At 48.9% G+C, this 25,875-nt stretch overlaps 1 protein-coding gene across 3 annotated transcripts in view; it reads right to left on the reverse strand.

Moving 5' to 3' along the window:
- The window catches only part of RAPGEF1 (Rap guanine nucleotide exchange factor 1), a 111,090-nt gene that overhangs the window by 37,910 nt on the left and 47,305 nt on the right, over positions 1-25,875 (reverse strand). For all 3 annotated transcript variants that reach the window (XM_059658360.1, XM_059658362.1, XM_059658361.1), the window contains exons 2-10: positions 22,070-22,209; positions 21,452-21,565; positions 16,619-16,797; positions 13,726-13,882; positions 3,865-3,950; positions 3,119-3,271; positions 2,524-2,647; positions 1,950-2,133; positions 166-666 (exon numbers count right to left, since the gene is read on the reverse strand). In XM_059658360.1, coding sequence (XP_059514343.1) covers positions 166-666; positions 1,950-2,133; positions 2,524-2,647; positions 3,119-3,271; positions 3,865-3,950; positions 13,726-13,882; positions 16,619-16,797; positions 21,452-21,565; positions 22,070-22,209 — 1,638 coding nt within the window. The remainder of the gene's footprint in view (positions 1-165; positions 667-1,949; positions 2,134-2,523; positions 2,648-3,118; positions 3,272-3,864; positions 3,951-13,725; positions 13,883-16,618; positions 16,798-21,451; positions 21,566-22,069; positions 22,210-25,875) is intronic.

Consider the following 25,875-nt stretch of genomic DNA (forward strand, 5'->3'; position numbering starts at 1 on the left):
ACCACTACTGAAGTGACATAACAAGGCTCCCAGAAGTGCCCACGTACCTGTGTTCTACCTTTTATGAACTTATGAACCCAGTGGGTTGGTTCTGGTCTAATTACACATAACATACCACCAATTTAGGTGACAAAATGTGCCTCCTGACAGCTCGACAAGGCTTACTGTGTTTGTTTTTCTTCTCTGGTAGAGGAGGCGGTTTTTCTGGGTCACCCGCTGATTCAGGAGCAGTGAAGTCACTCACAAATTCGACAGAGGCTGAGGAGCCTCCTTGCTGGAAGGGGAGAATAGCAGCAAAGGGCGTGAAGGGGGCGGGCTGCACCAAGGCCGGGTTCTGCAGGTCGTCCTCGGAGATGTTGTCGTATTGGGAGGGGTGCCGCTCATAGGACACGCGGGAGCCAGAGCTGTCCGAGGTCTGGGAGGCCGCACTCCTGCGCTTCTTCTCGGGGAGGGCAGGCGGCGTGTCCGTCTGCTGTCCTGGGGCTAAGGGCCCGTCTGGCTGGGGGCAGCTGCCAAGAGGCAACTGGAAAGGATGGCCGAGAAATGGAGACCCAGACTCTCCCAAGGCCTCCGGCAACGGGCTAAGGTTACAGGCCACTTGCTGAGGTATCTGGTCCGCGTTGGAGAGGTCTTGCTGAAGGAATTCGTAGTCAGGATCATAATGATCTGCATTCACAACAGGAAAGACACACCTGTCAGCCACAAGACCCCACAGAAAGGAAGGACCCCACCCCCTGCTGCTGCCCAATCCTGTTCAGTACAGCGGGACAAAAAACGTGTTTCCCGTCTCCTCTAGACAGGCCCGTGCTTTCTTTTCTATTCTCCATTCTTCTCACTGCTTGTAACAACAAGAACAGATGGGAATATGACTACTGTCCTTGATTTTTTCCTGTCTGTTTTGAATTTCTGAGTTAAAAAGAAAATGCTCTGTGGCTGGGTGGCTCTGTTGGTTGAGCAACTATCCCATGCACCGAGAGGTCATCGGTTTGATTCCTGGTCAGGGCACATACCTAGGTTTTAGGTTTGATCCCTGCTTGGGGTGCATAGGAGGGGCAACTTGATTGATGTCTCTCTCTCTCTCTCTCCCCCTAAAATAAAAAAATGTATCCGTGGGTGAAGATTAAAAAGTAAAAACAAAATGCACGATCACTACAAAAATGTGGCAAATGTCAAAACCACCCGAAGTCCAGCAATCTAACTGTCACCTGCTTACAATTGATGTATTTCCTCAAAAGGCCCCTCCCCACTGAATTCTTTCTTCTTTCACTGAACTATGTAAGTGGTCTAGGATTTTGTCTGCTGATCAATAGATCACAATTGATTTTTTCCATTTTTTTTATTTTGTTTTACACAATTGATTTATAATAGCTATATATCATTCCACCAAATTGCTTTATCAAATTTGCCTGATTTCCTAACCCTTTTTATAAAATATAGTCAGATATTTCCGGCAATCACTGGTCCTAATATTGTCGAGATCAACGTCCCTGGACGGCAACCTTGTTGTCAATCTGATTACGTTCTGAAGGTGAACTCTCCGAAGTGAGATCTCCAGTTCACGGACACGAGCGGCTGATGCTCACAGCCTCACACCCAACTGCCTTTCAGACTTCCCCAGCCCACGCTACAGGAGGTCAGCACCAACGAGGGCGCAGTCGCTTACAGCTTACAGCTCAGAGCACAGATGGTTCTTAATTTTGGCAAAGGGAGTCAAATTGCACAGCGACAGATTAGCTGTAGTAACAGCGACACGGGAGCATCTCCCCGGGGTTCATATCTTTCACATTGTTACTTCATCTCAACTTTCAAACTCCTCCAGAGACGGATTTTGGTATCCTCATGTGCAGGTGAGGAAATGGAGGCCAGGCTCTGAATGACTGGCATCGCCACACGACCCCAAAGAAGCCACCGAACGAGGAGATAGGAGGGTGACGCCGCCGGCCGCTCACCTAGTGTTTCACAGCTTGTGTTCCGGGAGCACTGCCCGCTGTCCCTGTCCAGAGAGGACAGCTGCTCGTCCGACCTGCTGAGCTTGCCGATGCTGCTGCAGGGGGACAGGCGGGGCGACTCTCCCCCGTAGGAGTGACTGCCTCCTGACAGGCGCCTCTGGGCATAACAGTCCCCGTCAAAATCCTTGTGTGCAAAAATAAAACAACCGAGTCACTTCTTCTGAGAAACGGTGGCAGAGAGGGGGAGGGAACTGGAATGTTTACTTGGAGAAGAATCTACCGCCAGCGGGAAAACCAGAGGGAAAGGCCAGCCTTTGAGGTAAGCAGAACACGCCACACCTGTGACTTCCAGCAAGCAGCCTCCAGGAATGCTGGAGTGTGTGGGGGAGGGCCTAGGGCTGAGCTCAGATGTGCTTGGAGCCCTGGGCTCCAGCCTCCCCACCCCCTGCCCCCACCCCTCATCCTGTAGAGAAACTTCCAGCGCCTGAGAGCCTGTGGTGACTAAGGCAGGGGACGGAGGAGACACATTCCCAACCCAGAGCCTGGCTGGCCTTCCTGGATGGGGCTGCATTACCTGCCTATTAATTCCGACAGGCAAGCTGGAGCCACTGGTGGCTCGACTCATGGGGGCCACAACGGCCACGCGGGTTGGGGATGGAGCCGACTGCCTTTTCTTCGGTGGCAATGCTGGCGGAGGACTGAAGCAAATCAAGAATTCCCATCAGACCAACAGCCCAAACAAAACTCTTTAAACAGATATAAGGTAGAGCATTATTCATTATTAAGACACTTCACAGCTACTTTTCACACTTTCAACTCCCGCCCCACTGCCCTTCTGCCAAAACAAACCTATCAGACCTGCCAAAAAAACTACAACCAGAAAAACCCTTTCTGTTCCTTTTGTGAGGAATTGGACCAGTTTTCGCTTGGCCAAGGCTAAAAGGCAAGCCGCTGGGAGTTCCAGGAGTGCGGGGGAGGCGGGCGCTGGGGCTGGGCCCTGTCTCCCAGAAGCCCCGTCTGAGAAAGGTCAAACTTCCAAGGCTTCCAGAAAGCAAGGAGCTGGCCTCCAGTTCTTACCCTAATGGCACTGTCTTTTCACCTCATTCTACCCATCCCTCCATCAAATGATGTCATAAACAGAGGCGAGTGCTAGGAAAATAGAAAATTACCTATTATCAACCACCCGAATGCCAGGTAGGGGGGGTTTGGGGGGTGCGACCTCTTCATCAGTAGAATCTGGGAGCAGCTCGGTCGACTGTGACATGCCGGTTGTCTTGTTCAGAATCTCCATCTCTCTGTCTGTCAGGGGGAGCTCAGACTGGCTGAGAATTGCAAAGAACTCGGGTTACAGAAGGTTACAGAGCACACAGGTCCAAAGAGGGTCAGGATGTGACCAGGCGGGCAGATGACTTAGAGGTGGGCTTGCAAGTGTGGTTTGATCACCAACAAACAACAGAGGCCTGGCCAGGTCCCCTTGACTGCATTTTAGTTTCCTTGTCTGTAAAAGGAATCCTTCAATGAGATGATCTAAAGGCTTTTTAAAATGCTCCACACTTATTCTATGTCTGTACTTGGGGCCTGTAGTAGATAAAGTCAAATCCCCCAAACCCAACCTTCTTCCCCAAGTTCTTCCAATTAGGGAACGGTGGTCAAGAAACAGAAAGTGTGGGTCACTGGGCCACTCACACACTATCCTTAGAAAGAGTCCCCAGTGACCATTAACCTTGAGACCAGGAAATACTTCAAGGCATGTGTGAACTGTACACACTTCAGAGTAACACAGGCACTAACCGGAACTCACTGAAAAACGAATGTGGGCTGCAAACAACCTGCCCAACGTGGCAGCCCGATCTGGCTGCCATTCGAGTGTAGAGCCAACGTGAGCACAGTGGCTGGAGGGTTAGTCAGCACTTACCCCTCGGGCTTGCAGGCTGGGGAGCTGGGTTTCACTGGGCTTGTTGGAGACGGATGCCCCTCCTTCTCGATGCCCCTGACCAGCTCCTACACCCCACAGAGGAGAAAGCAGTGAGGCGTGAGGATGGGTCCCCACTGCTGAGTTTGTACAATTTGCACAACCAGATGCCATCTACTCCCGAGTCTCACATCTTTGTGCCTACAGATTCCCCACACACCATAAATGCAAGCATTCTTTGACTTAGGTAATCTGCCTGACTTCCCAAAATGTCCCCTGCCCTCCAAAAATATCTTCAGAGCATGTCGAGAAGTTTCAAATGCATCAAGGTACTTCCTCTTGGAAGGGGGAAATGACAAACCCCATTGTCTCACAATGACTGGGTTTAGCACTCAGTGTAATTCCCCTGGTAGAACAGATTCCAGTCCGTTTGTGGGAGAATTACTCTTTACTTCTCCAAAGCTGTTCTATCCTGTGCAGGACGCGGCCTACTAATGACCACACCTCTGGCTTCGGGGGAAGTGGTTTTGCAAAGTGAGCTGGGTATGGGTGTGGCAGCAGCTGGTATACTGAGGTGACGGGCTGGGATCTTTGTCAATGGACAGCTAATTCAGGGCATGCCACCTAGCAAAGAAATAACTTTAAAAAATACTTTTTAAAACAGAAAAGAAGGAGAAGCAGGAGAGGGGCCGGGGGAGGAAAAGATGGCATCAGGGTCTACCTGTTTTTCATTGGAATGCATTTCCCCCAGATGAGCTTTGACGATCGCCTATACCCCGATAAGAACCACTCGGAAAATACAGATCATTTCCACCAACCGCTCTGTCAATCTGCCTGACTCCACTCTAACTTTTGCTTCTCAGGTCACTTCTGCCTAGAACTTGATGTGAATGGCATCACACAGTATGTTCTCTTTTGTGTCCATTTTCTCTTTCTGAACAGCTTTATGGGCACCCAACTCACATGCCATAAAATTCAGCCTTTCAGAATGTACAGTTCAGTGGTTTTTAGCCTGTGCATGGAGTGGTGCAACTGTCAACACAATCCATTTGAGGACTTTTCATCATCTCCAACAGAAACTGTGCCCATGACTGTCCTCATTTCCGCAGCCCTCCCAGGCCCAGCTCCCAGTCCACTCTGCCCCTGCTCTGTCTTTTGCTCAGTATGCACTACATTTTTATAGCCACGATTAGTCTGTTCTTTCTTATTCCTGAGTTGTATTCCAGGGGACAGACAGCCCCACAATTTCTGCATCCATTTTCTGGGGGAGGGACATCCCAGCATGAACGTCTGATTTAGAAAGTCACAGCCAGAGGAGGCAACATGGACACTGTGGGTAATGCAGCAACGAGTCCCTAAATCAGTCGCAACGTCTCTCCAAACTCAAAATGCCACTCATAGGAATCACAACCCATGTGATAAGGCAGAGAGGTAACATCCTCCCTAGAGCCAGGATTTTTTCAAGAACAACCAAACTAGAAAAAAGAAATATCGAAGTTCACAGATGTAAACAGCAATAGTCACTAATCATTAGAGAGTCTCCAGCTTCGGTGGTACTAAAATAGAAACTCCCAGGTCTAGCAAATGGCATAATGCTTTGGACAGCCTGTCTAGAGGACGACTTGTCAGTGTATACCAAGCACCCTAAATATCTGCATTATTTTTATAATAATTTAGCCAAGGAAAAAAGTCATGGATGTGTGTAAAAATTAAACCAGAAACGATGGCCATCACCACATCCTATGTAATAGATACAATTAGACTGCTCCATTTTCCATAATTAAATATTCAATACAAGGCACTGATTATATAAATTACGATAGAACTAAACGATGGACCATTAGATTGCCTTTAAGAACCAACTCACAACAAGAGCGTGTGACAGCATGGAAAGACGAGGAATACACTGTCTTTGATTCTCCACCTGTCCTAACTTTTCTACAAGGAACATGCGTCACATGCATTACTTCTGGAATACTAATTTAGAACATCAGCACACACAGGCAGACCCATGGACCCAGTGCCGTGTCACCGTCTATCAAGTGACACTTGTTCTCAGAGACACGCAGGGAACTGAGATCTCTGCAATCCAAGTACTGGACGACGAAAGAAGGTCACTATTTTCCTGTTATCACAACTTACAAGTTAAAGGAAATCCCACAAATCTGTAAGGAAGAGCTTCCTGGCTGGGGTTACTGACATGGAGAGCTGGCAAGTGGAGTGCAGGCTGCGGCCCACGGCCAGGGGAGGAAGGGAAAGCAGCCTGTCCTTTAAGGTTGTCCCCAGGCCACACAGAAGAGCATGGTGGCATCGGGGGGAGCCAGAGGCCAGGCCACAGGATGGTGGATACCCCACATTCATGCTTTATGAGCAGGGCAACGGGAACAGAGAGAAGCCTGCGTACTTGCAGCTGCTGACGTAGGAAAAATTCCACAAATTCTTCACTGAATCGTGAGCAATTATAATTAGAATGTCATCTTCTGGAGAAGCAGCTGGACGCACTCAACTAACGAACGCTGGAAAAAGCATCACGGAGCGACAGGCAGACATGTGCGAGCACGCACCGCGTTCCAGACAATCTCATGGCTGTGGAGAAGGCAGCGGCTCTGCATCCCACCCGTCGCTGGCCTGTGCGGGAGCGGGGTGAGAGGGGCAGCTAGCTTTCTTTTTCACCACCCAGCCAGCTCGAAGAGACCAGTGGAGGCCTTTAGTCTCACCTGGCCTTCACCTTCACAGACAGAGGACCCTTGAGTGTGCACATATGTCGCTACCATGCCAACACCCTGATCTCATTCAGAGCCCTCCACGGTGACCTGGCGAGAGCCCCACTCCCCCGACAGAAGGCAGGTCCCCGAGAAGATGTCACACTTTTCAGTCCTCCTGAGGGGCAGGTGAGGAAAGACTGCGTCCACAGTCGTGACTGAACCAGACAACTGCCAGGTCACCGAAACGCCAGTGGTGACCCCTTGGCATTCCCTTGGATCCTGAATGGAAATGCCTTCTAAATCCCTAGTACTGTATTTCTATGTCCATTTTATTCCACTGAAAATGACCCCAGAGACGCTTCCACCTTCAATGACCTTGGAGGAATCCAAGTCCGGCTCTGGTGCCCACTGTTAGTTTCCCAAAGATACACAAATGACACGAAAATGCTCAACATCATTAACCATCAGAGAAATGCAAATCCAAACCGTAAGGCTCCCACTGCACCCACTAGGGATGCTAGGTTCAGAACGACGACAAGCGTCGGGGAGGGGAGAACCGGACGCTCACGGCTGCTGGGCAGTGAAACGAGGCAGCTGCTCTGGAAGGAAGTCTGGCAGTTTGTCACACGGTCAAGCATAGTTACTGTAACTGCACTCCTAGGTGTGTGCCCAAGAGAAATGAAAACATACATCCACACAAAACCTCGTATGCAAACGTTCACAGCAGCATTCCTCATAATGGCCCAAAAGGGCAAACAACCCAAATGTCAAGCTGTCCCTGAATAAATAATAGGTGGTGTGTCTACACGATGGAATATTACTTGGCAATAAAAAGAAATGAAGTAGTGATACAGTCTAGAACACGGATAAACTTTAAAAACATGATGCTAAGTGACAGGAGCCAGTCACGAAAGGCCACACAGTACATGACTCCATTTATACGAAAGGTCCGGAATAGGCTAATCTAGAGACAGGAAGTAGTCAGTGGCTGCCTGGGGATGGGGGAATGGGAAGAAATGGGAGAAGGTTTGGGGTTACTTCCTGAAGTGATGAAATGTTCTAAAACTGTGGTGATGATTGCACAACTCTGTGAATACACTAAAATCATTAAATTGTACATTTTAAATGGGTGAATCGTATGGCATGGAAATTACATTTCAATAAAACCATCACCTAAAATCAATCAATCAATGAGCACAAGAAGAGGCCTCAAGGTTCTTTTCATACCAGAAAGTGGGAAAGCACCAAAGGGCTCCAGGGTCACCTCAAAAGGAACCCGGAAACATGGAGCTTTCACCAGTCAGGGACGGGACCTGGGCATCATCCAGAATACCGGCCGTGAGCTAGACCATCGCAGACTTAAATGCACGCGTTCAGAATATTTTAACCACCTCAGTTCCTCAGAGCAGAGGATGCCTGGACACACTCACTGCTTCGCTGTCTGGAAAATGAAGGGAGAATGAAGCGCCGCCCCTGGCTTCCCTGAGAACTGCAACTTGGGATAACCACACGCTGACAAGGGGAAGTTCTCTGTCACGGGTAACGCAGGAAGAGTGACAGAGAATAAGGAAGGCACCCTTTCACAAACCCTAATGAGTTAATGGGCCCAGGCAATCACCACCAACAGCTATTAACATCATCGAAAGGGACCGGTGCCTCTTGGTGGAAGCCCACGGCATCACCTACAGAGCATTCTCCAAATACAAAAACCCCAAATCCTAGCCCACCTCTGATTCACAGGAAACTCAAGGGACAGAGACACACAGTAAACAAGACTGCACAGGTAGAATCAGCGAAGTCCAGAATGTAGGGGACTTTTAGGAGCAATAACTCTTTCTAAAAACACAAGTAAGTTGCAAGGAGAAAACTAGAGAGGAGGGGAAACTGTAGACATCCTGTATAATAAAAGGGTAATATGCAAATTGACCCCAAGGCCAGGAAGGACCAGTCACTATGATGCACACTGACCACCAGGGTGCAGATGCTCGATGCACGAGCTGCCCCCTGGTGGTCAGTGCACTCCCACAGGGGGAGCTCTGCTTGGCCACAAATCTGGCTGATGGCTGTGAGCACAGCAGTGATGGCAGGAACCTCTCCCGCCTCCTTGGCAGCGCTAAGGGTGTCCACCTTGGCTTAGGCCAGCGTGGGGAGCGGGCCTAAGCTGCAGTCAGACATGCCCCGAGGGCTCCTGGGCTTCCAGAGGGATGTCTGACTGCCAGCTGAGGCCTGCTCCCCGGGGGATCAGGCCTAAGCTGGCAGGTGGACATCCCCTGAGGGGTCCCAGACTGTGAGAGAGCACAGGCCAGGCTGAAGGACGCCCCCCCCCCTTGCAAGTGCATGAATTTTCATGCACTGGGCCTCCAGTATATTATATTAATGAACTGCAGTATGGATTTCCCTTGGATCCTGAATTGAAAAACTGTTTAAAAGCAGCCAACTACACCCTGCAGGCCAAATCCAGCCCCGGCCTTGCTTTTTGGAAGGCCCTCAAGGTAAGAATGCTTTATTAAAGAAAATTTAAATTTAAAATGTAAAGCAAAAATATGCAATGGAGACTATATATGTAGCCTGAGAAGCCTAAAATATTCACTCTCTGGCCCTTTACAGAAATAGTTGGTCTTGTTCGAAGCTATGTATCACGCTATTTACAGAGGAAAGGAGGTGGTGGCTGGGTCTGCTTCCAATTAGCCAGGGAGCAGGTGGAGACCCAGAAGAAACAGGACTAGCCGCCAGAGGACACCTGTGGGAGCCATGTGATGAGGCTTCATTACATGATTCTCTTTTTTCGGCAAATGTTTGAAAATTTCATCCACAATTTAAAAAATAGGCTGAATGAGGAATAAAAAGAGATGGCTTATTTGAAATGCCAGTGTGGCAGACAGCAAGGTGCCCCACAATATCTGTTCTTCCTTATGAAGAGAATTTTACTGGGCATGTGTCTAGGTCAGGTAAAATGTTAAGTGACAGTTTTGTGAGGCCTGTGACGAAGTACTCTAAAATGGAGAGGGCACAGCTTCCTGCTCCCTCTCTCCTTGCTGGGTGGAATGTGGTCCTAATGAATGGAGGGGCAGCAGCCATAATGTACCATGAGGTAGAATCCATGTGCAAGAACAGCAAGAAAGCAATGGCAGAAGACTACGCCCTGACCATACGTGAAACTGTCATATTAGCCACAACGGCTGGTCTCTGGGCCTCTGATATATGAAAGAGAAATAATAAAAGAGAAAAATAGATTTCTTGTAATCAAACCTAATCCTAACTGATACAGTCAGGAGAACATTTCTTTCAAAATATTCCTGTTACACAAAGTAAATCTGGTGTACAAGCCCAATTTTGGGTAGTGACAGAACTGCAGATATTCCAAAGCTCCCCCGCTGCCACCCCAAGGTTCTCAGTATGAGGCTTTAAAACTAAATAACAACGTTGTGTGAATAGGGGAAGTTGGGAGGCCAGGGAAAGCCTCAGGCCTGCAGAGGAGACCCCCTAGAAGGTATGTGAGGAGGACAGAGCAGAGCCCAGGCTGAGATGAGAAGAAAGCTGCAATGTAAATGGTAAAGTTAGGAGGAATTGGGGTGTAGGTTTCGAAAGGACTATCTGGGGTATGTGTTTGACCTGGAGGAGCTCGGCCCACACAGCCAGCCCTAGGCTGGGCAGGTCGCTGAGAACAGGAAAGTGAAGGCCTTTACATTCCTTCCTGGGAGAGTCACTGTGTCTCTGTGCCTTGGGCGGCCACAGGTAAAACACTGCCTGGGGCAGATCAGATAATAGCAGAGGTTTATCTTTTAACCTGAGATTTGTGAAATTACATGGGAAAGAGCCACAAATCCTTGTGAAGTTGGTAAATGGGAGCTGTTGTAGAAACGAACATTTCTACAGTTACCGGTACTTACCCACCCTTTACTGGGCACCTAGCACTTACCAGGTACTTTATATGCACGATCTTACTTAAACATTCATCAGCTCTTCAGGATAAATATTTAAAAACCTACTTGAAACTCAGAGAAGTAACTTGCCCAAAGTTAAAGGGCCGACAAGTCACATTTATGGGGCAGTTAAATAATAAATGATACTCCCCATTCAGGGACAAAACAAAGTAATCCTGTTTGTTAAAACACTTCAATCTTTTTTAAAAAATCCCATTTAACAACTGAACGAGTTACATGAAAGACGGTGAGTCAGTTTAGAGGAATCTGCCAGCATCTCTCCTCTCTGTGGGATGGCGTGCCCGTGAATGTACTGTATCTCTCTCAGCCCGCGGAGGCTGTCACATAACTAGGACATGGGCTGATAAGGTGTCCTAAGCCTGAAGGGGACCTCGAGAGAGGCTGGTAGCCAGCTGACTTGGAGGTGGAGCATGTGAGTCCCTCAGCTGACCATGCTTCTCCTTCCTAGGGCGGCAGCTGAGGGCGATGCGGAGTGCACAGGGCCTGGGGTCCAGCAGGCCTTGGGTGCGAATCTCGACCTCACCACTGATGACTGGTCTGAGTCTCACTGCCCACACCCTTGAAGGGGCGATTATGACTACTTTGGAGAGTTGTTATAAGCACTGAGTGGGTAGTGTTAGCTCTGTTACTATTAGACCTCAGCAACAAATGCCAACATTATAGAGTCTTGATGGCCCTGCTGCCTTTACTGACTCTAACTACAAAAAGCTTCCCACAATGCAGGCCAATTCCTGCTCCTGCTTCAGGCTTTTAGTCTGTCTGCCTCTCCTGGGGGAAGTATCTCTGACCATCCTGAGAAAGGAAGCTCAGCTGTACCCCCAGGGCACACACAGGCCATTTCTTCTTTGCAGCACCGGTCCTGGTTATAATGACAGAACTACAGTTCTTGCGTGCTGTCCTTGGCCGCTTCAGACTGTAAGCTCTGCCAGGTCAGGGACTGTGAGTGTTGCTTGTCACTATATTCCCGGCTCTATCACACTACCTGGCATACAGGGAGCTCTTGATAAATGTTCCTTGAATAAATGAAACAAAACTGAATTTACAGAGCACTTCACCTAGAAAATATCTGTTCCGGTTAAAATATTTTTAAACAATTGTGGAAAAGTTATTTGCTTTTAGACACTGAAAGGTTCATAATCTATAGTTCCCCTCCCTACCTCTCATCCTGGTCAATATGAGAAATCAGAGAAATTTTTCTATCACCCCATACAGTGAGAGAGTCTACTTAGGAATGTCACACGAAACTCTCTATTTTGGACGTTCTCACTTGTTTTGAACATCTCATCATAATCAACTTGGTAGAGGGAAACCTTAACAATGTCACCTGAAAACTAACAATGCCCAATAACAGCATTTCCAGAAGCCTGGACAGGAAGACAGGGCTGTGTGAGCCAGAACCCCAGCCTCCACTGACGGAGTGTGGCCCAGGCCAGCTCTCACTGTGCCCTGCTGGCTGCAAAGAGCTGCTGGGAAGATCGAATGGGATGGTGTATGTGACTGAACTTGATTGTGGAATGTGATGTAAGTTCTTACACAACAGCCACCCTGGGCTGCACCCTTAAGTCTCACTGCCAAACAGATAACGTAGGACCTAATCACTTTGGAAACGAAGGGAATCTGGGAGCTATTGGAGAAATTTTGATGTCATCTAGTCTAGACTCCCTCTAAATAAACTCCACAAGGCCCCAGCAGACACAGGGCCCTGCACAGGCTCGAGGTGGGCAGCACTGCCTTCCCAGCCACCGCAGCTCATGCTGGAGCAATTGGTGATGCTAAGCAACGGTGTCTTAACCTTCCCTCTGAAATGTTTACCCGTGGGGGTCCTGACTCTACTCTCCAGAGCTTCTGGGGAACGTTAACTAAGAGCAGCATGGCTGAGTGGGGAGAAATTCATTTTGACCCAGGGTAAGTACCTCAGCTATAATTTTGGAATGGAAAGGTCTAGAAAGGAGGAGGACACACTTTTTTTTCAAGCCAAGAGATCTGTTTAGGCATCTGTCTCACACCACATAATTAATAATCAACAGCAGCTAAGGTTTGATATGTGACAAGTAATGCTCTAAGAGCTTTGCTTGCATTAACTAATTTAACCCCTCTTACCGCACTGTGACACATGGTACCGTTATCATACCCAATTTATAGGTGAGTTAACTTAGGTACAGAGCACTCGAGTCAACTGCTCACGTTCACACACTACAGCTGATCGATGTTTCTCTCTCATCGATGTTTCCAACTCTCTATCCCTCTCCCTTCCTCTCTGTAAAATATCAATAAAATATATTTTTTTAAAAAATAAAGGTGGAAAATAGGTTATTCATCCAAAAAATAAAGCTGGATCCTTACCTCATGTCATAGATAAAGATCTAAGCATTTTTAAAGCCTAAAACTATAGAAGGATAAAGGCACTTTTGTAATGTTAGACTGGGGAAAATGGGAAACTATAGAGGAAAATATTGACAGATTTGACTACATGAAGTGGTGAACCTGGGCTCCAAACCTAGCCAGATCCCAGGCTCCTCCCCCGTCCCACTACATTTTGATGGTCTCACATAACAGCAGGGCCTCCCCTCCCACTGCTCACAGCCTAGTCCTCACCTCCAGGCCCTCCCGCTACATTCTGCCTTGCTCCTCATGCTAGGATGCATTTTCTCAATAATCCCAGATCCTGTGGCCTTTGCTCCCACCTTCACTAGGATCCGTAATGTCCTATGATGCTGTTTCTGACTCCCCTGGGAAGTAGGTTCTCAGACCACATCATGGACTTCAAACACAGACCATTTCCTTTCCTATGCATCTCCATCCTGCTTTTCTACAAGGGATCCAGGAGTGTTTAGGACATGAAAAGGAAGCGGCTGACATGCTGAGGGTCTTGCTGAAAGTCAACGCAAAACCATTTCCACTGCATTTTGTCCGGCTGGCCAGCACGCACAGCCAGAGCTTTCACACAAAGCCTCGCTGAAGACTTAATGCAACGCTTGGTGAAGGCCGCTTGCTCTGGCAGCTTTTCCGACGAGAGGGAGATGAGTTCTCCCAAGGGTGGACGAGCCCTTCGTACCACAGAGAATGACACGGCTACCAGGCAGAGCACACTGACCCCAGAGACGCTGAGAGACGTTTACTCTAATTCACTAGGTTTTCGGGACAAGTTCTGTGATGAGCACCCAGCAAGGAGGCTGCTCCAGGTCCCTGCCCAGGACGTCTGGCACCGACCGTACCTTCACTCCATCCAGCACAGCCTTGATGACCCCCTTCACCGTTGTCACCATCTCTTTATCTTCTGAGTTCACACCTTCTAGCATCACTTGGTCCGACCAGTGAATGAGATTGGCGAGGCTTTGGTACACTCGGCTATAGCAGGACGAAAGGGCCAAGCTAGAAGGCAGAGAAGATTTTTTAAAAATCGGAAAAATCTAAAGCATGAGATCGCTGTAAGATAGCCACTTAGCAAAGAGCCCGGTTGTCAGTGTACAACCCACACCTCCCTTGATAAACAAACTTTTCCTCCCTGAACCCATCTCCTTCAGCCAATAAAAACCTGGGGAGTGTTATATTCTAGTCTGTTATATGTATTTTTCACTTCCCAAATATAACACATAAAGATTCCATCACGATCATTAATATGCTGTTTCAAACTTTACATCCTCCATGGGATTCTGACAATGCCCTCAGGCCCCCCCCGCCCCCGAGCTGCTAATCACCAACAGGGTCAAAGCGCCACACTCTTCTTGACGTCTTGTGTCCTGTTTGGAATTAGACTTAATTTAAGTCAGGGGTGTTGTAAGGAGCCCACAGGCGTGTGGAATTTGAACAGGCAGGGTCCTTTAAAGAAACAGCCTTTAAACATGAAGTCCAAGCGGATCTGTAATTGACTAGAATTCCCCTGCACTACCACACGGCTGTGACGCAGAGGAACGCATCAGGGAAGAGTATTTCAAAAAAGACAAATCTGCCCGGCCAACGTGGCTCAGTGGTCCAGCGCTGACCTATGAACCCGGAGGTCACGGTTCAATTCCGGTCAGGGCACCTGTCTGGGTTGCAGGCTTGGTCCCCAGTGAGGGGTGTGCAGGAGGCAGCCAATAGACGATTCCCTTTCATCATTGATGTTTCTCTCTCCCTCTCCCTTCCTCTCTAAAATCAATAAAAACATTTTTTTTTTTTTTTTAAAAAAAGACAAATCTGAGGTGAGGAGACCTGCAGGGGACACATATCTAAACATGCAATTCTTTGTCCAAAAAATGAGCATGTTCAAAAACTAAAGAAATTTTGGAAATACTCAATGGAGATTTTCACATATATTTGAGTGATGATTCCATTGATTCCACAGATGATGCTGAAAAGAAAAATTTTCCCATCGAATTTCTTAATAGTATTACTCCTTCGGGAATGCCGTGTCATAAATTAAAATTGAAAGTGGGTGCAATCATCATGCTATTGAGAAATCTCAATAGTAAATGGGGTCTTTGAAATGGTACCAGATTTATTATCAAAAGATTACGACCTAACATTATCAAAGCTGAAGTATTAACAGGATCTGCAGAGGGAGAGGCTGTTCTGATTCCAAGAATTAATTTGTCCCCATCTGACACTGGCCTCCCATTTAAATTGATTCGACGATGGTTTCCCGTGATGCCAGCATTTGTGATGACTATTGATAAATCACAAGGACAAACTCTAGACAAAGTAGGCATATTCCTACCTGAACCCGTTTTTGCACATGGTCAGTTATATGTTGCTTTCTCTCGAGTTTGAAGAGCATGTGATGTTACAGTTAAAGTTCTAAGTACTTCATCACAAGGGAAATTAGTCAAGCACTCTGGAAGTGTTTTTACTCTTAATGTGGTGTACAGGGAGATATTAGAATAAGTTTAATCGCTTTATTAGTCATTGTTTGCATCACTGTTGTTTTTATATCATGTTTTGTTGTTTTTGTCGTTTTTATATCATGCCTCTGTTGTTGTTATATCCTTTTGTTACTGTTTATTAATAAATTTATATATTATTTTCATATACATTTTACTAATTTCCTTTCATCTCTCACACTTCTATTATAGAGAAAGGGCAAACAGCAATATTAAAATATCTCCACTAATTCCCTTTTTAAAAATATATATTTTATTTATTTTTTACAGAGAGGAAGGAAGAGGGATAGAGAGTTAGAAACATCGATCAGCTGCCTCCCACACACTCCCCACTGGGGATGTGCCCGCAACCAAGGTACATGCCCTTGACCGGAATCGAACCTGGGACCCTTGAGTCCGTAGGCCGATGCTCTATCCACTGGGCCAAACCGGTTAGGGCAATTAATTCCCTTTTAATGTGCACGAATTTCGTGTACCCAGCCACTAGTCTGGGAAATAAAGACAGTGTTTGCTGTGCCTCCCAGAAAAGAAAACGGCACTTGCTGGCGAGGTTCTGGGAGCAGCTCCTGAGAGCACAGTCTCGGGGCCCCACCCACGTTGTGTCAGGAGGACTGAGGCTGAGACGCGCCTCTGAGCAGGTACTAGGGAGGAAAGCCGCCGGCAGGCAGCCCCCGCCTCTCAAGGAACAGCCCCTGCTGGCCTTTCACTTACCACACATTTAATGCGGCTTTTCTCTCCCTGCTCAACGGCAAATACGCATCAAGCTGCTGGCTAACCTCCCAGAGGAAAGTGTACTCCAGCAGCGAAAGCATCGCCCACAGAAGCTGCTGGGCCCAACTGCCTCCACCCGCACCGCTCCCAGGGATGGCGTGCCATCTGGGAGATCCTAGCTTGACTTGGTTCAGTGTCTCACCAAGCTGTGCTCTAAGGGGCTCTTCTCTACCTTTTGTGTCACCATCTGAGCAGCTGAGGCTCTAACAGGCTGGATGCTGACAGGACTTAATGTCATAATACACTACGTGACCCTAGGGTGCAGGAGAGAAGGGTCCCAATTCCTGTGATTATTGCCAATGAACTAATACAAAACGACCCAGGCTGCACGGGCTGTCCCTAGTGATGGCAGAGCTCGTCCTCCCTGTGCGGTCTCCTGAGGAACAACGAGCCATAGCCGAGGGGCAGGGAGAGGGCGCCTTTCCCCTTTCAAGAAGCCTTAGTGTCGGGCATAGCCAAGGGCTTCAGAGCGACCCACCTGTGCGGGGTGCCAGGTTCGTTCTGCACCAGGGGTAGGATGGCCTCTAGCACCTTGCTGGCCGACCCGGGGAGCATCTCCAGCACCTTCTTGTCAATGGCCATTTTGTCCACAATGGTCTTAAAGTAGCGCAAGGCACTGACCACCTCCTTCTCTTTCTCCTCCAGCTTGCTCAGGTTCTGAAAGGAAATGTTAAGCAGAAGGAAGGAGAGACATTAAAGGCAGCTATTTTATAAAAAATAAAATAAAATTTCCTGTCAACTATTTTGAGATTGATGCAAATGGCAAAAGGCTTCTTGCTGCAGCAGCCAAGCCACATTAGCGTTCTAAGGACCGCAATCAGGACACAGAAGCCAGACCTGAAGGAAAAAGAGGGGGATTGGACCAAGAAGGGCTGTGCAGAGACTCCTGAAATCCCTTCCCGGAAGAGACTGCTGGCCGGAGGCCTCCTCTGCCACCCTGACACAGCACACTGATCTCGTGAAGTGCAGCGAGGACTGAACTGCCGATGCTGTAGGAATGGGAGAGAGCTGACAGCTAAGTCCCAGGGCACTTATCTATCCAGTAAATCTAATCACGACACCCAGGCCTTTCCAGGATCCTGGGGGCTGTGTGAGACTGGTTGGAGGCCTTGTGTTCACACCCATTCTCCCAGAACTCCTCACAAGATTCCTACATTCAACCCAGAGACGCAGCCCCCTCCCAAAGAAGTGCCGGGCTCTCCGAAGGACCTGGAGACCCAGGGTTAGAAGGGGTGGAGCTGGGGTGAAAGTGTGTAAAAGCAGAGCAGACGGACACGACCCCATCACAGCTCGAGCAGCGAGTGCGGCTGGCACTCCTGGTCCCGCTGCCCTGCTCCTGAGGAAAGCCCACCTCAGAGGACGAGAAAACAGCCCTGCGCCTCCCGGGGTCAGGGTCCCACGCAATCCTCCCCTGGACTGCGGTGCCTGCGGTCCGTGCAGCGGGTGGCACAGCTAGTGATTCCTTTCTCTAGACCGGCCCCAGCGTCAGTGGCCCAGGGCCCAGCCGCCTGGCAGGGGAAGGGAAATCAAGGCTAACCTATGAAACAGACAAATCCCCAAACAGACCATCTACTCAAGTAGAACTGATGACACGTCAATGCGAATGCAGAGTGGCCTGTAGGAGGGGACACCGCCTGTGGCCTCTCTGAGGTCCGGGGAAGACAGAAAGAAAGCAACCGTGGGCAAGAGGGTAATTTCTAGAAAAAGTTGATTTCAACAATAATCTGTAAACAGATAATTAAATAATATATACTAAAAAGTGATGACTCTGACTGCCTCTTTTCCTCTAAAATGATGGAGAACGTCATTTCAAATAAAAAATTCAATAGTGGAGGCACTTATTTAGTGGAAATATCAACAGAAAAACATAAATGGGATCAAGAAGTCAATAGTGCCTTTAGTCAGACGATTGTCAAAGGTCCGATTTAATTTCTCTCAATGGATACTTCCCAAGGCGTTCTGTGGACACGAAGACAGAATTCTCCATGGGGAGAGGGAGCACCCCGAGTCCCGCCATCGAGCCTCTCTTTTCTTTTTTTAAAAAAAATATTTTATTGATTTTTTTACAGAGAGGAAGGGAGAGGGGTAGAGAGTTAGAAACATCGATTAGAGAGAAACATCGATCAGCTGCCTCCTGCACACCCCCTACTGGGGATGTGCGCGCAACCAAGGTACATGCCCTTGACTGGAATCGAACCTGGGACCCTTCAGTCCGCAGGCCGACGCTCTATCCACTGAGCCAAACCGGTCAGGGCCAAGCCTCTCTTTTCACTCCAACATACCTGTTTATTTACTGCCTCTTCCCAGAGGCTGGGCACTTGCTTCCCTACCTCAGGACAAGAGCTGCCTGCTTCACCGCCCCAACCAGGGCCTCAGGAACCGAGTGTGAAGGAATCAAGGTGCTGGGGACACCAAATGTGCCTGGAATCATGGCTGGCCAGCCTCGCTAGAGGACTGTGACCACAGCCCGGCCATCTCAGATCAGGACGTGGGAGGAGCCCGCCACAATGAAATGTGGGGAGGAAGCAGGAGAGGTTTGCTGGGGAGCATGGGGCTGCCCTGAAGCCAGGAGCCATCCAAAAGGGGCCAGGCGCTTCAGAGCAAAAAGAACTTTCCCGTCCTTTGTAGGAAGATCAAATGAGCTCGCAAAGAGCCGGGCACCCTGGGCTCCTAATGAAGGAGTGACAACTTAGCAGAATCAGGTTTCCTCCATTAACTTCCCGGCAAATCCCACTCCCAGATTAAAGGCCTCTGAGCACTGCATTCCCCTCCCCTGCAGCTGTCAACTCGCTTCTTGCAAAAAAGCAGTCAGTCAGGGAGTTCCAATGGGCTCTAGGTGAGAACTCCCTACAAGCAGGACCCTGAGGCGTGGCTTTGCTGGAGCTCCCAGCCCAGAACCTCCGTGGGCAGACGCATCCTCCTGCGGTGCCTGCCATGGGGGACGGGTACCACCATCGCCCAACAAACCTGGCAACTACAGGAGGGCAGCGGTGCTGCGGAGGGCATCCGAAGCCACCACTGGGCTTGGCACCAGAGGGCTCCAGGCTCCTCATCCGCACAAGGGGGAGGAGAATTCCTGCCCTGGGGATCAAGAGGTTGGTGTGGGGACCGAATGAGAATGCATAAGGAAATATTTTGTAACATTTAAGGGAAAAACAGATTTGATGGGGGAAAACTTGGGCCAGACTCCCAACTCTCTGTATATTAGGAATAATAAAAGCGTTTGCACATGGTTATGGTGAGGAGTAAATAAGACAGCATGTAAAATCACCCAGGACAGAGGCCGTCCAGCAGCAGCAGATGAATCTGAGTATATGTATCGACCCCGAGCTGCAACTTCCCATGTATTTAAACAGGAAAGCCATGCATATAAACTGCAATAACAAGGCAATGTATATGGAAATATTCCCTAAGTACTGAGAGCTAATAAGTAATGAATAATTAATGTAATAAATGTCAGACTTATTGTAAGATTTCTCTGACAGTCTTCCAAGTTCACACACTCTGGCAGCTTCCCAACACCTCCAGTCCTGTCTTACACAACACAGTCGTACTCACGCTGTCTCATGCAGGTGACTTGGGGCAGAGCACAGTAGTAACAGCCCTTCTTAAAGGGCGGCGATCAAAAGCCGAGCAACATTCCTCCTTCGGTAAAGATCACACTACAGACGGTTTCTCCCTGCTGCAGACAGGGTTTCTCAGCTGCGCCCACTGGCACTCTGGGGCGGGTGATTCTTTGTCTGGGAGCTGGGGGCTGTGCTATGCATTGAGGGATGTTTATCAGCATCCCAGGCCTCTTCCCACCAGATCCTGTAGCTCCTGCTTCGCCTTCCTAGTTGTGACAACCAAACACGTCTCCAAACATTGCCCAATGTGCCCTGGAGTTTACAGGAAGCCCCGCTAAGTGAAGGGCACTTTAGCATGCAATCTCTCCCCCGCTCCCTCACCCCCCATGACCTCTCTTGAAATAAGGAAGAAAGGGGAGGGAATCCCAAGAACTGAGTGGCTGAAGCAGTCTCTTATCGGAGCTCACTGGGAGAACAGAGTTGTGAGTCAATCATTTTACCCTGTGCTGCCTGGACCAGTGTGAGACGACACGGACACACTGCCTGGACTTCAGGAAGAAATTGAGCTCCAAGAGGCTGCTACACAGAGCGTCATAAAAAATAATTGGTGCAGACCAAATCTACTTTATTCCTCTTCTTCAATCTGGAATTTGGATCAATCTGGCAAACACTCAACATTTCACGCTTACTCTTCAGCCTCCTGTTGTTAACAGATGGGGCAGGAAAAAGGATTGTTCAACAAAAGACTTAGATTTAAGACCTTTATTTCCTCCACTTTTAACTAGGATTTTAAGGTATTTTGCTGAACATGGAAACAAAAATAGATACACTGGCAAATTCAAGAATGATGTGTTTACATAGCAGGGCAGGGCTTTGCCAGTGGCGCTGGATTGATGATGGCCGTGGGCCCTGGCAATCACAGAGGATTAAGGACCTACTAGTATTTGTCCACAAGCCTTGTTTTTAGTTCATATTGCTAAAATTGATTTTGTTTTTATGTTTAGTTATGTGTGGGGTTAACATTTACGTTTGAGAGATATTGAAATATAAACTCTGGCTTCCATAAACAGGAAAGGTGGCACCTCGAGAGTTTTGACTCAGATGTCAGACAACCTTGTTCAAATCTCAGCTCCACCATCCTCTCTGTGCGCCTTTCGCCAAACATTTACTATCTCTACAGCCTCAGCTTCCTTTTCTGCAAAGTAAGTCTCCACCTCCCAGGGTTGTTCTGAGGGTTAAGCAAGAGAACAAGAGTGAAGCACTCTGCATGGGGCTAAGGAAAGGCTGATAAATGTCAGTGGCCCAAAGCAGCCTGGCTCTCAGAGCACTTGGGTCTGTGGCTGCTGCACCAGTCTGACAGCACCAGACACTTTAGGCGCCCTTCCTTTCCTTTGCGATTCAGAGCATCTTAGCAGCTCAAGGGAGGAACAGCTGAGCTCGACAGGTGCGATCACTCACTTCCTCCAGAACCCGCTGGGCCCAAGCAGCACACCCAAACCAGCCCCAGAGAGGATCCCCGAGCTGTCACCAGGGGAGACTGCACTCTCTCCAAAGACCAGGGGGGCTTGGATAAACTTACTTTTACCCAAAGTCCCTTGGACTATTTTCTGAACAATGAAGCCCACAGTTGCCACCCAATTGAACACAATGATACTGTAATAGATGTTTTTCCATCCCCAAAACCATGGGCCAGGATTCTGCAGTAGAAGGCAAGGCAACCCCAATGTTCTTAACATCACACTGACCTTCTGCCTTTGAGACCTGGAAGCCACAGCACTGGTGGGCATAAATTCTACTGCCTGCTGCTCCAGATCCAAGGGGAGAGGGGAGCCCTCTGGTAGAAATCTGTCTGTTGCCTCCTGGAAGAGAGGAAACCTGGATTCCTACAGAGCTTGAAATGGCCGTTTTAGGCTGAAGAAGGGGTTGATGAAATCAACAGCTATGTCAACACATCTGCTTGACTGGCCCTGCTGAGGTGACTAGTGCTTGAGGACACCTCTGGTGTCAAGGATTTTGCATGTCTCAGAGCAAGGATGTTCTGGACATCACAAACGTCCCCGAGTGTGTGGGGCTCTCTAGGGCAGGGAGGCAGCACCTTGAATGTGAACATGATGCATTGAGCTGTTTTAAGTGCCCAGAGATGGCACATCTGGAAAAGGAGAACTGTTCTAGCCACTGAGCTCGACTCTGATTGACATGAGAAACACTCACACCCTACAGGCTCCCATGTCACAAGAGCGCGGGAGGCCCCCTGCTCTGGAACACTGTGGAGCAGGTGTCTGTGCCAGAGCTCAGTCCCCGGGAACGGCGTGCAGGACGCACACGCTCACTGCCGAAGCAGGGCGGCGCCAGAGGCAGCTTACTTTGCTCACAGGCTTCTCCAGAGTCTTCACAGACACGTCGGCCGGTTTTCCCTTCTTGGATGGCGTTCTCTTGATTTTGGGCGAGTGGAATTTGTCCATCAGCTTCATGGTGAAGGAGGAGAGATGAGAACGCTGGGAGTCTGGAAACAAAGAGGGTGACGACTGTTAGAGGCAGGTGGGAACTTCACGCCCTTTTGTGGACATGAGCATCGTCTCAACGCGAATCTTCCCCCCAGCTGTTCAGAGCTACAAAGGAGAGGAATAGGGACCCCTTCAAACAATTCTGATAACATGTTTCAATATTCGCATTTTCCGTCTCTAGGGTAGGTTGTTTAGATCTGTGGAAGTCCAAGTCAGTCGAAATACGTAGGGAAAAAGAATTGGCAAATATTCCCAAGTGTCCTTATGGAGTCTGTACGATGATCTAACCAAAGCTCGAGCAAGCTGGCCAAGGAGAATGAACACCAAAGCAGACTCACAAAAGTCTAGGAGGCATGAACTAGAGAGAAAGGCCCTTTTGAATCAACCTCTTCCCTCATCTTTTGGTTCAGGAGCTGCAACAAGTGACAGGGGCAAGGCCTCAGAGTTGGCAGTGAGGCTGAAATAGAAGTAAGGTGTTCAAAACCCTCTGGGACATAGTGAAAGCCTGGGTGGTTTTTTCCTGAGATCAGGAACAAGACTGGGGTGTCCGTCCCTCTCACTCCTATTGGATGTTATACTCCAGTATTCCAGTAAAAGCCATCCAGATTGGGAAGGAAGATATAAGACTATCTCTATTTATAGATGACTAGGGGCCCGGTGCACGAAATTCGTGCACTGGGTGTGTGTGTGTGGGGGGGGGGGAGTGTCCCTCAGCCCAGTCTGCCCCCTCTCACATACTGGGAGCCCTCAGGCGTTGACCCCCATCACCCTCCAATCACAGGATCGGCCCCTTGCCCAGGCCTGACGCCTCTGACAGAGGCGTCAGGCCTGGGCAGGGGACCCCCAGACCCCTCCAATTGCTGGCTCTGCCCCTTGCCCAGGCCTGATGCCTCGGCCAGAGGCGTAGACCCCCATCACCCTCCGATCGCCTGATCAGCCCCTTGCCCAGGCCTGACGCCTCCGCCAGAGGTGTCAGGCTTGGACAGGGGACCCCCATCTCCCCCCGATCACTGGCTCTGGCCCCCGCCCAGGCCTGAGGCCTCTGGCCCAGGAATCATGCCTGGGCAGTGGACCCCCATCTCCCTCTGATCGCTTGCTCCACCCCCCGCCCAAGCCTGATGCCTCTCACCCAGGCTTCAGGCCTGGGCAAGGGGACCATCTTATCCCCCCAATCCCTGGCTCCGCCCTGATGCCTCGGCCAGAGGAGTTGACCCTCATCACCCTCCAATCACCAATCACCGGATCGGCCCCTTGACCAGGCCTGAGGCCTCCGGCAGAGGTGTCAAGCCTGGGCAGGGGACCCCCAGCTCCCCGCGGTTGCAGGCTCCGCCCCTGCCCAGGCCTAACGCCTCTGGCTGAGGCGTCCGGCCCGGGCAGCGGGGACCCGCAGCTGCAGCGGCCCTGCAATCGTGGGCTCCGCTTTAGGCCCAGGCAAGGGACCCCTAGCTCCTGGGACTGCCAGCTTCAACCGTGCCCAGCTCCCATCGCTGGCTCCACCCCTACTTCCTGCTATCACTGATTCTCCGATCATGGCTGGGGGGCAGGGCAAAGGCGGCCCCAGGGCCGCCTTTGCCCTGCCCCCCAGCTCTTAGCTCCCCCCTGGGTTTCTGATCACTGTCAGTGGCAGGGGGCTTCTTCCTGCTTTCCCTTTCGCCTCCCTGCATTGTGCCTACATATGCAAATTAGCCGCCATCTTGTTGGCAGTTAACTGCCAATCTTAGTTGGCAGTTAATTTGCATATAGCCCTGATTAGCCAATGAAAAGGGTATCGTCGTACGCCAATTACCATTTTTCTCTTTTATTAGATAGGATATGATCTTGTATGTGGAAGATCCCAAGCAAGCCACTAAAAAATTATTAGTACTAAGACATAAATTCAGTAAGGTCAGAGGACATAAGATTAATATGCAAAAATCAAATTCATTTTTATACAGTAGCAATGAATATTCCAAAATGAAATTTTAAAAAGCTTCCATTTACAATATCATCAAAAAGAATAAAATACTTAGGCATAAATTTAACGTAAGAAATACAAGACTTACACACTGAAAACTACTAAACATTGTTGAAAGACATTAGAGACAATCTAAATAAAAGGAAAGACAGCCCATGTTCATAAACCAAAAGACTTAATATTGTTAAAATGCCAAACACCACAAATTGATCTACAGATTCAATATAATCCTTATTAGAAACCCAGCTGGCTATTTGGGGGTGGGTGGGTAGGTTGGGGGCAGAAATTAGCAATCTAATCCTAATATTAATATGGAAATACAAGGGTCTCAGAATAGCCAAAACAATCTTGAAAAAGAAGAATAAAGTTAGAGGATTCACACTTCCTGATTTCAAGACTTACTACTACAAAGTTAGAGAAATCAAGACAGCATGGTACTGGCATAAGCAGAGGCATGTAGAACAACAGAAATAATTGAGAATCCAGAAATAATCCTATGTGTCGATGGCCAATTGATTTTTGATAAGGATGTCAACACCATACAATGAGAGAATTAGTATTCTTTCAACAAATAGTGCTAGGACAACTGGATATTCACATACAAAAGAATGAGTTTGGGCCCTTACCTCACACCATACACAAAAGTGAACTCAAAATGGATTAAAGACCTAAATTAAGAGTTAAAACTATAAACTCTTAGAAGAAAACATAGGGATTCAAAGTAGGTAAACTGAGGTGGTGTGATTTCTCCAGCTCCCCTCTGCCCTGTTCTTCCCCACCCAAGCTGGGTGGGGCCTCTATACAGTTTATACTTCCTTCTTTACACTTCAAAATGAGGTGACTGATCTAATCATTCATGTGCTAGTTAAAAGAGTGAGCTTTGTAGGCACACTGTTTGGGTTAAAATAGTTCAAAGTCACTTCTCTAAGTCTGAAGTTTCCTTGTCTGGAAAATGGCACTGATAACACTGTTCTTGAGATGGCTAATGTGATGCAGATTAAATGAGAGGCTGCCAGTCTTAGACACGGCCAGGCACCTGCTCAGTGCAGGGAGCTAACCTAACCACATGGTTTGGGTGAGTAGCAAGGCTGATGGAGCTCTGAGCGCTGATTTTACCAACTGCCTGCAGAAGTTGCATCAAGCTATGCTACTGCCCTGCCCACTTACGCACGGCCTGAGGAATGGAGGGCTTTACAAATGCCGTCCTCTTCCTCCAGCACTGACCAGAGGTCTCATCGGCCCTCACCTGTTCATCTGTTTCCCACCCTGGGCCTCCTCCTGCGCTGCGCCCATTGCACTCCCCCTGATGCTGGTCTCAGCAGCCTAAAGTCACAGCACATCCTTCTCCAGGTAGGTTCCAAGTCAGATGGGAGGTTAGAGCAATGTACTAACCTGTGACTTCCTCCCTGGCAAGTAAGACTGAAAGCAGGGCAAAGAACAACACACACAAATGGGGAAGTCTAGGCAGGATGCATGATTTCTTTGGTTTGTTTTGGTGGTCAAAGGTCTTCAGAGACATGGGCTGGGTGAGCCAACTCCCAACTCCTCCAGCCTGCTACCCCGCGTTGCTATATGGGCAGGCATGGGGCTGAGGTGCTGGCCAGATTTACATCTGTGCCATCAGAACCACGGGCAAACCAGGATAGGCAAGCAAGGTGTGGAGGCCCCAAAATACCTCTCAGGTTCCTCCTGCACCTGCAGGGCTGGTTCT

The sequence above is a fragment of the Myotis daubentonii genome, chromosome 11 (assembly GCF_963259705.1).
Source record: "Myotis daubentonii chromosome 11, mMyoDau2.1, whole genome shotgun sequence".
Taxonomy (NCBI): Eukaryota; Metazoa; Chordata; class Mammalia; order Chiroptera; family Vespertilionidae; genus Myotis; species Myotis daubentonii.